At 38.1% G+C, this 13,720-nt stretch overlaps 1 protein-coding gene across 1 annotated transcript in view; it reads left to right on the top strand.

Annotated features, from left to right (window-relative positions):
• LOC110161996 (myelin protein zero-like protein 2) overlaps positions 1–10,149 on the top strand; it is a 37,882-nt gene extending 27,733 nt beyond the window's left edge. The window contains exons 2-5 of the mRNA XM_020926848.2: positions 838–1,007; positions 4,754–4,964; positions 6,229–6,400; positions 8,407–10,149. Of these exons, the coding sequence (XP_020782507.1) occupies positions 838–1,007; positions 4,754–4,964; positions 6,229–6,400; positions 8,407–8,563 (710 nt within the window). The 3' untranslated portion in view covers positions 8,564–10,149. The remainder of the gene's footprint in view (positions 1–837; positions 1,008–4,753; positions 4,965–6,228; positions 6,401–8,406) is intronic.
• Positions 10,150–13,720: the final 3,571 nt, after the last annotated feature.

The raw sequence follows: 13,720 nt of genomic DNA, 5'->3' as shown, positions 1-13,720 counted from the left end.
TTCAGTTCTTACCTTTGTACCATTTCAAGTCTTCACTGGACTTGCACGACTTGAATTGCAATAAATAACTGGAAAAATGAGTGTTCTAAAACTTTTGACCGGTAGTGCAGATCAAGGTCCATTTGTGTCTGGTGTATGTGTGTGTGTGTTTTATTTTTTATTATCGATATTTGCTCAAATGACTTTCTAGTTTTAACTGAGACAAATTTGTCTCAATTAGTATTTGAGAATCTATATTTTTGTCAACTCTACAACCAAGTCACCATTGTACGTTAAAGGTGCAGTATGCAGGCTGCAGCAGTATATATTTCCTTTCAAACTTACACAATCATAAGTGTCACACCCTGTAGTTGGATAAATTGTTACATTTCATTTAAAAAAGATATTTTACTTATAGCGCTCACTATTATTATGGCTTTTAACATCACTACAAAAACTATATTACTGCAGATATGTACTTTAAATGCCTATTTTGATTTCAATTTGCCACTTGCCACCATGGTGTAACATAATCAATGAAAACAAAAATTGGTGATCCTTTTTAGTTTAACTGTATGCGGCCATTATACCATTTGTTGTCCGTTCATTATAGAAAACATTTGTTGACATTTAGGAGCCTGTATATTACTGTGCACCTTGTGGAAATGACTTAGTGATTTTGCTGCTGTGGCGCTGTGGAGGCGGAGGCAGGTCACTGGGTCCAGCGCAGGAAACTAATGATGACAAATCTATACTCCACTCTGCATTCTGAATATCTGTCCTGCTAAGCAATAAGGCCTATATGGAATACTAGTACATGGAGTGTTATATTTGTGTATTTGGTTTGTGTTGTTCCAGGGCTGCTGCAGGTCAATGGGATAAAGATATACACTCCTGGAGACTTGGAGGCGGTGAACGGGACAGATACGAAACTGAAATGCACTTTTCAAACGTCAGCGCCGATCAACCCACAAATGCTCACTGTGACCTGGGGCTTCAGGCCACTCACAAAGGGCGGGGAGGAGTTGGTGAGCACACACAAGATCCAAGATTACGTTGTTTGTCCCGAAGGAAATTTAGAGTGAGAGAGGGAGAGAGGAGAGAGGGAGAGAGGGAGAGAGAGAGGGAGAGAGGGAGGGATAGAGAGACAGAAGAAGACAGAGAGAGAGAGAGAGAGAGAGAGAGAGAGAAGAAGAGAGAGAGAGGAGAGAGAGAGAGAAGAAGAAGACAGAGAGGAGAGAGAGAGAGAAGAAGACAGAGAGAGAGAGAGAGAAGAAGACAGAGAGAGAGAGAGAGAGACAGAGAGAGAGAGAGAGAGAGAGAGAAGAAGACAGAGAGGGAGAGAGAGAGAGAGAGAGAGAGAGAGAGAGGAAGACAGAGGGAGAGAGACAGGGAGAGAGAGAGAAGAAGACAGAGAGGGAGAGAGAAAGAGAAGAAGACAGAGAGGGAGAGAGAGAGAGAGACAGAGAGAGAGAAGAAGACAGAGGGGGAGAGAGAGACAAGAAGACAGAGAGTAGGGAGAGAGAGGGAGGGAGGGAGGAGAAAGGGAGGGAGAGAGAGAGAGAGAGAAAACAGAGAGGAAGAGAGAGAGGGGGAGGGATAGAGAGAGAAGAATACAGAGAGGGAGGGAGAGAAGGGGGAGAGGGAGAGAGAGGGAGGAAAGGAGTGATAGAGAGAGAGAAGAAGACAGAGAGGGAGGGAGAGAGAGAGAGGGAGGAAGAGGGGGAGTAGAGAGAGAGAAGACAAAGAGAGAGAAAGCAATAGAAGGGGGAGAGGGAGGGAGAGAGGGGGAAGGGAGGGAGGGATAGAGAGAGAGAAGAAGACAGAGAGGGAGAGAGAGAGAGAGAGAAGGAGACAGAGAGGGAGAGACAGAGAAGGAGGGAGAGAGAAAGATAGAGAGAAAGGGAGGCATAGAGGGAGAGAGAGTGAACGAGAGAGGGAGGGAGATAGAGAAAAAGACGGAGATGGGGTGCACAATGTATTGGTTGAAATATTAGTCATTTTCATTGTCACATAACAATTGTCTGACTTGTTTAATTAACAAAGTTTATGTTTCAGTTTGTTCTTTAATCTTTTCTAATAATTCTTAAAACTATTTTGAGTTGGAAATGGAGAATTTGTTCCACCCACACAGTCTACCACTAGGCCTTGGTCCATTGGTTAATTGCACCCTGGAACAAGAGCACATTTTGGAAATGGGAATTTGCCATTTTATTCAACAAAACTGAAAGTTTTGCAAACGACTTAAGGTTATGGCAAAATACAGCAAATAATAATTCAAAACATACTTTAAGATGCGAGTGAAATATAAAATTCTGTATATAACATGTAGAGACTAGGATTGGATTTGAGTATTGATGGTAACAGGGATGTAACAGTAACCGGAATATCGTGAAATCGTATTGTCAAAAGTCTCACAATAATATCATGGACTGTCACAATATATCGAATTACAAGTTCCTTTGCATAAATGCATGGTTTTATAGTAGCAATCCCCATGATTCATTTCAGTGCAGACAACATGAAGAAATATGTTTTTTACTTGAATTCTTGGGATTATGACGGAAATAGTTAACACCAAAATCTTGTCAAGGCATTTTAAAAGCAAAAAAGTGTCCTCTCTATAATTATATTAGCACTTCAAAATATTGCAATAAATATCGTACCGTGAGATACATATCGTGATAATATCGTACCGTGAGATTTGGATATTGTTACATCCCTAGATTTGTGTTATATTTTAGAGTGAGTAAATATAAATGAAGGTTTAGAGGATTTTTCATTGTTAAATATGGTTAGAAGAACGCTGAGGTTACAAATGTAGAAAGTCTTAGAAAGACCAAAGATGAAATTTAAGAATAGTGAGAGCGGATGAGTTTTTGTGAAAGAAGGAGCAGAGCATCCATCCGGGGATACTTGATAGAAATAGGCGATGTCATCTTCTCATTTTTCCTCCGAATTGACAAGTCTGCAGACCATTAAAAACAGACCAGTCACGAAAAGACCTCCTCCTCACTATATGCGCGTGTGGTAGCCTATATCTGAAATAAAACCTTAAAGCCCGCTCGTGGTGTCAGGCAGCGTCCGCCCCCTCAGTTTTAGGCCAGAGGAAGGCGTGTGTGAGTCATGGTGCTCCCCATAGAGAAGCCCAGACATCAGTGTGTGCTCAGACATAATGAACAGAGAGGAGAGAGGAGCAGAAGGCCTGGGCTCATGTCTCCTCTCGCTGTGTGGGTGGGAGCGTTCTGTCCTAGGCATACTTTGGCACTACTTTGTCCTGGCAGTTATCAGAGGAGAGTAGAGAGAGTAGCCAGGATTTATACTCAAGTAAAAGTAGTTATGCAGAGCTTTTCCAGCTCGCTTTACAATTTTGCGCATTGCTCATTCACTGCATACTTTGTAGGGGTGGGATGAGATACAGTTTCCACAAGACAAGATGCGACAGAAGATTGGGTCCACGCGAACAAGTAGGGATGTAACAAACCGAATTATCGCGATATCGTATCGTCAAAGTTCTTACAGTAATATCATGAATCACAATATATTGAATTACAAGTCTCTTTGCTTAAATTAAGAGTTATGGTGCAGCAATAGCTAAAAGAAGACAGTGGGAACTACATAGACCATGATCCTTTGCTTCATTTCAGAAGAAATAACAGTTCTAAGCAGTTTTAAGTCTTAATTCTTTGAATTAAGTCTTGACAAGGTATTTTAAGAGGAAAAAGTAGCATATTAACAGTTTTGTTAGCCTCCAGAAAATATCTCAATAAATATCGTACCGTGAGATGTATATCGTGTAAATACCGAGAGATTTGGATATTGTTACATCCCTAATCGAGAGCCTCCCCACCATATCATGAGCTTTCCCACAATATCTCAATAAATATCGTACCGTGAGTTTCATACCGTGACAATATTGTATTGTGAGACTTGGATATCATTACACCCCTAAGAACAAGATAACACAAGATTTTGAAAGATTTATAATACAATCCAGTTCTCAATTTTTTGCCTTCTGTTCATCTTAACTTTGTTTCTTGTGGTAATTTTGTCTCGCAAGATCTTGTGGCACGAGATTTTGTCCCAGCCTTAATACTTTGTGGTGGTAAGTTGCTGTTGTAGCCACAGCTGCCCTTGGGTAGACTGACAGAAGCGATGCTGCCAGTCTGCACCATCAGCCCCTCCGACCACCACCAACACTCACACACACACCACATTCATACTAGTTTAGTTTAGTTTATTTGTTTAAATTGCTCATTTCCACCTTTAATCCCTGGACAGGCTGATGTCATAAACGGTGTACATGCCAATAAAATACAGTTACACAAGAGTCTTGCCTACACAACAACACAGTTTTTCCACTGTCAGAGTTTAGTGGTGTGGAACCTAGTGGGACCTGTTTAACCATGAGACACAGACAGATTTTTAAATACAATAATACAATAAAAACATGTGGTGAGCTACTCAAATACTGGGTCTGCTTAAAGTTTTAGATTCTGTTATTTGACTAGATCCCATACAAAAAACAAACAAACAATGAAAAACCAGAAGGAGCGATGCAAGAAACACAAATGTTCACATCAGTTAATATTATCAACATAAAGCTTTTGTTATAGACTTACATACAGTGGGAAAAGTAACCACAACCTTTACTCAAGTTAGAAAGAATACTGCTCAAGTCGAAGTAAAAAGCATCTACTCAACTAAATGTGAAATGACTATCCACCCCTGAAAATTTCTCCTCCATATTTACCCATTTCATTTCCTCTTGCAGATTTTCTTTTACCAGCAGAAGCCTTACCCGCCCATAGATGGCGCTTTCAGGAAGCGTGTGGTGTGGGCAGGTGACATCATGGGCAGGGATGCCTCCATAATAATTCGAGAGGTGAAGTTTACTTACAATGGGACCTACACCTGCAAAGTGAATAACCCTCCTGATGTGCATGGGACAGTGGGAGAGATCAGGCTGCAAGTCGTTGCCACAGGTCAGAGCGCTGTTTTATTTGATTTACTTTAAAGGTCCTATATTACATAAAACTTACTCTTGTGAGCTATAAGCCATGTTTTTAAGCTGTTCGTTCTCAAAATCGTACGTGGAGTTGTGTTTTGTTTGATTCACACATGTTTGAGTAATTCTGCATTATCAGTCTCTCTTCATCTGGTTTTCAAGTTAACGCCTACCTTTTAGCTTTCATTTTAGTAGAGATTGGTAATTCCAGGGATGAAATTATCCAAATGAGTTTAGTGAAGGTGTACAGATCTTACAAACACAGTGGAGCAATTCCTTTTTTACATTACACATGACAATACAAAAGGAACAAAAGTACAATCTCACTCAAGCCTTCAGTCATTCATCAATTAGTGAAAAATCTTGTCCAGTGACTCAATTAACCAGCCACATCCTGGTTCATTAGAGACGTGTTTTGTAGAACCAATAATCTTTAGAAAGGCATACTGGTGGTAAATGCCACTATTGCCTCTAACAAGGATTTGTGCATACATTTTCAAGCTGAAGTAAGTTGTTTAGTTTAGTGAGTGCTTCATTTTCAACTCCTAACAAGCACAATATGTAACTCAAACCAAATCAAAACCTGGAGAAAGATGCCGTGTATTTCAAACTGGATCAGAACATCAAATGCACTGGCTTTTAACACAAGCTGAGTGTATTGTATTGTTTTATTGTGTTTTTGTGTTAGTTTTATGAGATTGTACTCAGGCCCATTGATAAAAAATTGGGGACCTAGGGCAAAAAGCCTCACATGGGCCCCCTTTAATATAAATTAATAGGAATAGGGTTCAATTCTGGGCCCCTAAAATGCTCGGACCTGGTACAAAAGGCCCCTTTATCCTCCCTTGTCTACTGCCGTGATTGTACTTTAGATTGCCTATGTACAGCGTTTACGCAGCTAAAATGTTTTAAATGTGCTTTATTTATAAATTTGACTTGACTTTGAATGCAAAATATCTCCCAATAATGTGTTAATGAATTAAAATCTAAATTATGAAAAATACTGGCACTAAATAACTTGCTTTAGGGATAATTTATTCCTGTAAATTAGGAACTATAATCTAATGCAGAACATTAAAGTTTTTTAAGAGCTTAAAGTCTCTGTACATTGTCCCTAACTGAGGATAAAATAAGATAAAAGAGTTAACTAAAATGTGTTGAGAACAATCAAGGCAATAAAAATAAAGAACATAAACCATTCATTTTATAGTGATCTAGTTTTCTACATTTCTTCTCCACAGCCTCTTTCTCTGAGCTCCTGTACCTGGCCATGGCGATCGGGGGAGGCATAGCGGCGGTGGTGATTCTGTTGGTCATCATCATGTCGTGCAGAAGATGCAAAAAAAGCCAGCGCCAAAGGATGGAGACGAACGTGGAAGCCCCCCGTAAAGAACGCAAAGACCCCACTGCCTGGTAAGACTGGGCCTGGCACAGATGGACCAGGGGGCACAGACTCTGGGCTGCGGGGGCTTGCGGTGCTCCTTTTTGGGGGACAGTTTTTCCACTTTCTGCTTCCTCTCAGAGCTGTCATGGAGCAGACTTAAAACAAGAATGTGTTTTTTATGTACAGACTGCAGATTATAGCTTTTATATTATCAAAATGTGCCTTTAATTTGTGAGAGAAATGGTTTATCAGCGTGTTTTTCCTGTTCGCCTAAAAGGGTTCACAACATTTCCTGTTTAGAGCTAATGTTTGATAAGAGCGACAGAACAATAGAGTAGCTCCACTGTTTACTTCCTCGCTTATGTAATTCAACTCCAGCAGTAAGCCACATGTTTGAAGTATTATAAAATAACAATAAGAGCTGGACAATGGGCTGTTTCTATTATTAAATTTATAACATTAGAGTTTTAACATTAGAGTTGATGTTGCTGCATCAGCCTTTGACACAGTATTAATAATAGCACTCTAAACAATAGAAGCATGTGTTTCCATTGGCTGCAAACTCTATAAAACAAAGCATCAATCGAGCAAAACTTTACACTACAGTAAAAAATGAAATGTTACCCTTTAATTACCCTTTATGCTCTAATAATAATGAAATAATATTAAAAATAACACACAAAAAATAGGATATGCATTAAACATGAAACATTCAAACAGATTGACTAATTTAGAGTCAACTTTTATTTTTATTTTTTTTAAGAACTATAGTTGTCATTGTCCAATCAATCAATCTACTGTATGTGTGTCTAAATTGAATCGCACAACTGTACATTTCTGTTATGATTCACTACTGAAGTACTAGCACTGTATTTTGGTTTGATTTTCTTATGACTGATATTTGTGATCAGATTTATTGGTGAACATTGTTGGAAACAGACACTTTATATCCACAGTACATCAGCACATTGGAATTCATTTCATTTTCTTCATTGACTGAACTTTATGGTCTGTTTTGAACAATGCTGTATTTTGAACATCTTTCACTTGGTGTTTGGGACTTTTTTGCTTCTGTTGTGGGTTTTCAGATCTGTTCACTCTTAATTTGAAAAAATTAGACTCCATTATTCTAAAAAATGGGCCAAAGAAAACAATAAAATCTTATATACTCAAAAGAAGATGGAGACTAAAATATTGTTTTTCTTTCATTAGAAAAATCAAGGGTGACTCCAATCTTGTATGTTGTAAATACTGCTGTCCTGTCTTTTCCATTACAAGTATGTGTAATGTATGCACATACATGGATTTCAATAATTCATGAATGTGTCATGCATGACTGTCCCTGTTTGTTTATGCCATCCCACACGCTTTAGTTACTGTGTCACGTTTCCATGAGTTGAATTTATAGTTTGATACTATACTTTTAGATTTTACAAAATGTATTCAGTGTCATTGTAAGCACATTTAATATTCAAATTAAAGTTGTACTAAGTCGTACTTTTTGTGGTGGAATATTACTTGTCTCTGTGGAGATGTTTTTGCTTAGACAAGAATCTTCCACTCTATAACATTAAACATATTGCTCTCCATGGACATGAGCAGGTGCTTACAGGCCAGGCCAGTAGGTCAGGTCAGATCTGGATCAGGTCTGTGGAGAGGTGACCCAATCACAAAATAAAAATGTTTTTTCAAGCTATAAAACACCTGCAGTTTAATACCATACTGTGTAATATTTCAGACAAAGCAATAACATTTCCATGAAGACCACAGCAGGTGGTGTACCCCCCACAAGGAAAGTTACAGAGTACATATTTAAATGCTGTAACATTACGCTGTGAACCTCATGTTGCTGTTATTTACATCTAATCTCAATCCGAACAACCCAGTAACTGTATCATAATTAATGTATGAGCAGAGATCCTTTTAAGTCCATGGAAACGTCACACATATTAAACTACTGAGCTTGTGTTGGCTTGTGTTCTGTACTCCCCTCACTCCCCCTGCTATCTCTTCTCCTCTGCCTTATCCCAAACAGCCACCCTTCCCGCGCCGTGCACCTTTACCTGTCCCAGACCTCCATCGAGATCGACAGCTCCGATGGCATGATCTCAGACCCCAGCACCCCCGACTCCAGCTCATCTGAGGAGGAAGAGAGAAGCACCGATGAAGATGGCGGTGACGACTCCGACTGATGAAGAGGTGTGAAGAGAAAGATGTTTGAAATATGAAGCTATTCAGGCCTGATACAGATGTCTACTGGAGGGACGCCAAGATGGCACCCGGGCGCTGGGCCAAGAAGGTGCTGTCATTGAGGCTCAAATAAAATGAAAGAAAGAAGAAGATTTAAAGGGGAGGATAGGAGGAAAAGTCAAATCAGGTCATATTTGACATCAGTGAGTAGCCTAAAGAATGACCACCAGACTGAAGGAAAATGGTCGTTTTATATCAATAACTGCTCCAGAGATACATGATTGATTGGAGACATACTTTTTTAAAAGCCACGGGACCCTATTGTTAACAACTTCCCTGATAAGTTTATGTGCCTAAGCTTAAGCAGACTGCAAAATTGTTTCAAGGGGTGAAAGGTTTTTTATTGGCAAAGCACAAAGTAAAAAAAAATATATAAAGTTTTGTCAGTAACAGCCAACAAAGTAAAGGACTGAAAAGAAGCCCAGAGTTACATTCTTGTATTGGTCACGTCACGTTTTTATTCAGTGCTTTTCCACCTTCAAGGCACTCAAAGCGCTTTACACCAAGGAACCACTCACCCATTCACACACCAATGTACGCACACACTGGGGGGCAAAATGGGTTAAGTGTCTTGTCCAAGAACAGAACAACAACATTCATCTGTAGGAGCTGATGTCATGCTGCCAATCTGTAAGTCAGTGGATCTGACCGCTCAACTATTGATGTTTATATCGAGAGTGGGTATTGCCAAAAAACACTGTGCTATTACCGTGAACAGCTTTATCAGAACTATAGCTTTTCTTGCTAATGATGAACATATTTGTATTTCACAACATACTTAATTTGGTCTTGATTTAATATGGACCCATACAGACCATAGACTGTCTATAAGTCTATGACACCGACAGGAAATCTTTGTTATAAACACATTTCCTTATTATAAAGAGGATATTGAACCAGCGCCTCTGTGGAGAATGCACTCTACTTTAAGAGTCACTGAACTTCTGTATACAGTATGGAATTTTTTTTTACACGTTATTAGACATATCACTTTTAATGTTTACGTTACAGTTACGTTTACGTGCTTTTAATGTTTACCTTGTGTTCATGTCTATGTGAAAAAGTCAGTGGCTGCTTCATTTAATTCAAGGATCTCATGAATAGTTTTCAATGAAATGTGACAACTGTCTTTTCATAAAATGTGTCTTTGTTTGTAAGACCTTCACTCCAGAGTTCTTTCATAAAAAATGTGAATTTGTGTTTGTGTACATCTAAAGGCCCATTGCTGCATCACTGTACAACAACTGCATGTCTTCACACTTGCATTATCTGGAATGAGCACAGATCTGAAAACCCACAGGTAGCAAAAAAGTCCTTGTGTCTTTGAATGCATCGCCTGTACTAACAACTAACTGTAACTGTGTTGAGACATTTTTTACCTGTGACCTTTATAGATGTCTTTTTTCTAGTCAATGCCAGAAGTATTTTACTGTGAGTCACTTTTATAGATCTTTTGTAAAGTATTTTTAATAAAACAACTGTACACTTGAATGTGTGTTATGGTTTAATAAATGATAAAGACACATGACATGATTTTATGCAACTTATTTATAATGCAACAGAGCAGCCATGTTGTCCAATATTTATTATGATTAATCATTATCTTTAATAAGCTATCCCATTTTTTTGTGCGGAAATTCGAATTGTGTTGAAAACTAACACAGCCCAATCGAAAAGATACACACTGTATTTTCAACAACAGATCTGATAAGTATTATTAAAGGTGCACTATGTAACTTTTTGGTTGGGGGTCTGTCACCTACTTGTTTCTGTGGATATGTCATTGCTCAGCCTGGAGAGTTCCACAATATGACATTAAACAGCTCTACCTTACAATTATTAAATCACAGGTAGTTTTGTAGCTTAAAAATACCTAAAAAAAAACAGGCATTCTTACTGTGAGCGGGATTGCCTCTTCACAGATCTGACTTGTAACTTGGTCTGGATTGTATGAAACATTCCAGACAAAGCAATAACATCTCCATGGAATTAAAATGCAAATGTGTTTTTTTCAGCAGTAGCAGTGTACAATACAGTACATAACTCACTGGGTGTTAGCATATGTTGATGTTTTGAAGCTGATGGATGGTTGCCATAGCAATTGTTTATTGAAAATTAAATATGATCTATTCTGAATTGTAAAAAGTCCTCAAAATGTCACCTGTAACAAACAAGCTGAATCCCATGAATCAATGTCTACTTGTATTTTGGAAACAAGCAGAACATGTTGACTCAAGTGATCTGCCTTAGATTCAAACCCACAAGTTCCCTCTTATCGTCTTTTATTTGAATGAACAGGGGTGCAGTGTCATGGTGGAGTCTGACTGACAATAAACAGATAGACAGGTGATTGTAGCTTGTTTATAACTGTCTTTGAGAAGCTGCCAAAGAGCAACCTTGGAGTCAGCAAGTGTCGTGTTCAAAAATATTTGAAGATTGAAGTGAAAAATATGCTTTTGACAGTTGCCACTCAGTCAGAGGATGTGATGATATCTGGTCATTTCATTATGATAGGCTGCATCTATTCATACTTGATTTAGAGGACTACAATGCTATACACACTATAGCTGGTTGTGGGTTTGATCTAGGGACTGTTGTGATTGCAGTCTGCATGTCTCCCCCTACAGGTGAGGAAGAGAACTGTGATCTATTTGCACAAAGCATTTGAGAGGGAATGTAAAGGTGCACTATATAACTTTTTGGGGGAGGAAAGTCTCCATGTCTCCATGCAGATACCATTGCTTTGCCTGAAAAGTTCTACATATGATATTTCACTTACTTATCTCCACAAAGGCAAGCAGATAACAAGTTACAGATCAAACATGTGGAGAGGCCACTGCCACAAGAATAAAAGATTGCAAGGATTGCAATAAAAAGACCTGCAATTTAACAAATTCAAGATAGATAAGACCTTATATTATGCTATGATCTGATCCATGTTATAATGTTGTTTCCTCATAAAAAACAACAACAACAACAACAACCCCGAATGAATGAGAGCATGTGTCCAAACTTTTGACTACTATTTTCTGCATTTAATATACATACAGAAGACATCAAACATGTTACTGCATTTTCTTCATTAAACATGCTATTAAATCTCCATGGAGACAAATACTATAAGCCAAGTTACAGGACAGATCTGCTTGTGCATAATAAAAAGGTATTTTTGACATATAAAAACTTGTAATTGAGTAAATATATGGGCAATGCTTTATAATAAGTGAAGAATGTAATTTGTTTATAAGAACTTATAAAGAATTAACTATCATTTGTAGATGTTTAATAATGTTAATAAGCCATTAACACTAAAATAGGAGGAGAATAAGGACTGCTTATTATATTATTATAAACAAACCAAATAATTCATGGGCTGTATTCAAGCCCTTAATAAACATGCTTCATTTGATTAAAACAGAAGGCAGGTAAATAATACAAAGGCATTATTACTGTAATATTTAATAAGTGGTGCTCCAGTTCTCTAATCTCAAGTATGGACTACTTTCCCATGAATAATACTATGAAAATGTAACTTCTTATTTTAAGCAAAGTTAGGCCTCAACAAACAAGCCTGCTAATTTTCACAGTGTACTTTTGTAACAACATATGGAATGTAGGCGAGGGAAGAATTCAAACCACATCCAGAGCATTGGAAAACGCAAAAGTCACGTAGTAAAAAAGAAGGGATGTGCGTGTGACTGGTATCAAAAATTACAACTCAACAAGCTCTAAGTTTGAGTCAAAACCCTAAGAAAATATACTGAAAGATGCCACAGAAGCACCACCGCAAAAATCAATTTAAATGGGAACCTTAAATGTAACAACCCCATTGCAATGAGCTTTCTATTTGCATTTGCTTCCTGTTGCTATGCATTAAAAGCCCATATATCCATACCTGAGCTGTGACTTTATGTAGACAGGGCTTGTTTGTAAGGTGACACGCTTCATGACTGTGAATACATTAGCACTAAATGTTTGTGTGTGTGTGTCCAGGAGCCTAATTCTGCTCATTGATCAAAGTCTATCTGTCTGGCCACAGTTGGAGTTACACCCAAATGCTGTTTATTGAAGCTATTTATTGAAGGGAACAGTCAGAATTGGCTGTATTACGGGAACGATTCAAGCTTGAACAATATTATCTGTGTGAATTAGAATATGGACCAATTCATATTTCCTTGTCTATTTCAGAAAGTGGATACATTTGTGCAGTGTCATTGTTATTCTCTCTCTATAGTGGACCATTGATAGCTGAGCTCCACTGGCTGCCAAAACACATTCCACAGAAGGTAACAGTCTTCTTAGAGAGCGATAACATTGCCGTACTGAAAGCCATATACTCCCCTTTAAAAGTAAATATTCTGTGTCGGCTTTCTAGAAAAAGAAAATATACTTTTAGGGGGACTTGAGGAGTGATGGCGTACAGTTTAGAAAAATATTAAATGGTGAAATTTGCTCTTACTTCAGAATTTTTATTCTATCAAGTGTTTTCAGTCATCATTGTGCTATCAAAAATAATGAGCAATCCTTAGTACTCAATCGAGTGAAATTTTAATGTTATCTTTTTCATTATCACAGTTTTCTCATAAAACTAGTAAAAACAAACGTGACGTTGCTCTGTCTGTGTTGTGTGTTTTATGGAGATTATAATCACTGCAGTCTCATCTGCTCTCAGTGTTACTCAATTTTGCCTCTGTTTGCATTCCTCACCTGTTTGTCGGTTGTATCTAGCACTGTTTCTGATTTAAGCTTAAAAATCATTATGCATTTTTATCTGTGTTTGACTTTAAATGAAGACATGCTAAAATGTGACAAGTGACAGTTAAAGTGGGTATACAGTTATGCAGAATGCTGTTTAAATGCTTTTATGAATATCGCATATTAAGATTACATGGAACAAAGTGGCCTCTAAACTTTAACATGTTTCAAATGATTGTTGTATGTTGTGTTCACAGTTACACACATATCACATCAACATTGGGACTGAAGTTGGACGTGACTAAAACAGAACCAAACCAGGTCTATCAGGACTAAACTGGGCTCAAACCAGGACTAAACCATGACAAATGTGAACAGAGCCACAAAAAACAGACTCTTGTGAG

This window comes from Boleophthalmus pectinirostris, unplaced genomic scaffold (assembly GCF_026225935.1).
Source record: "Boleophthalmus pectinirostris isolate CB_2022bp ecotype Guang Dong unplaced genomic scaffold, ASM2622593v1 HiC_scaffold_9, whole genome shotgun sequence".
NCBI lineage: Eukaryota > Metazoa > Chordata > Actinopteri > Gobiiformes > Gobiidae > Boleophthalmus > Boleophthalmus pectinirostris.
This window is presented reverse-complemented; position numbering and strand designations above follow the sequence as displayed.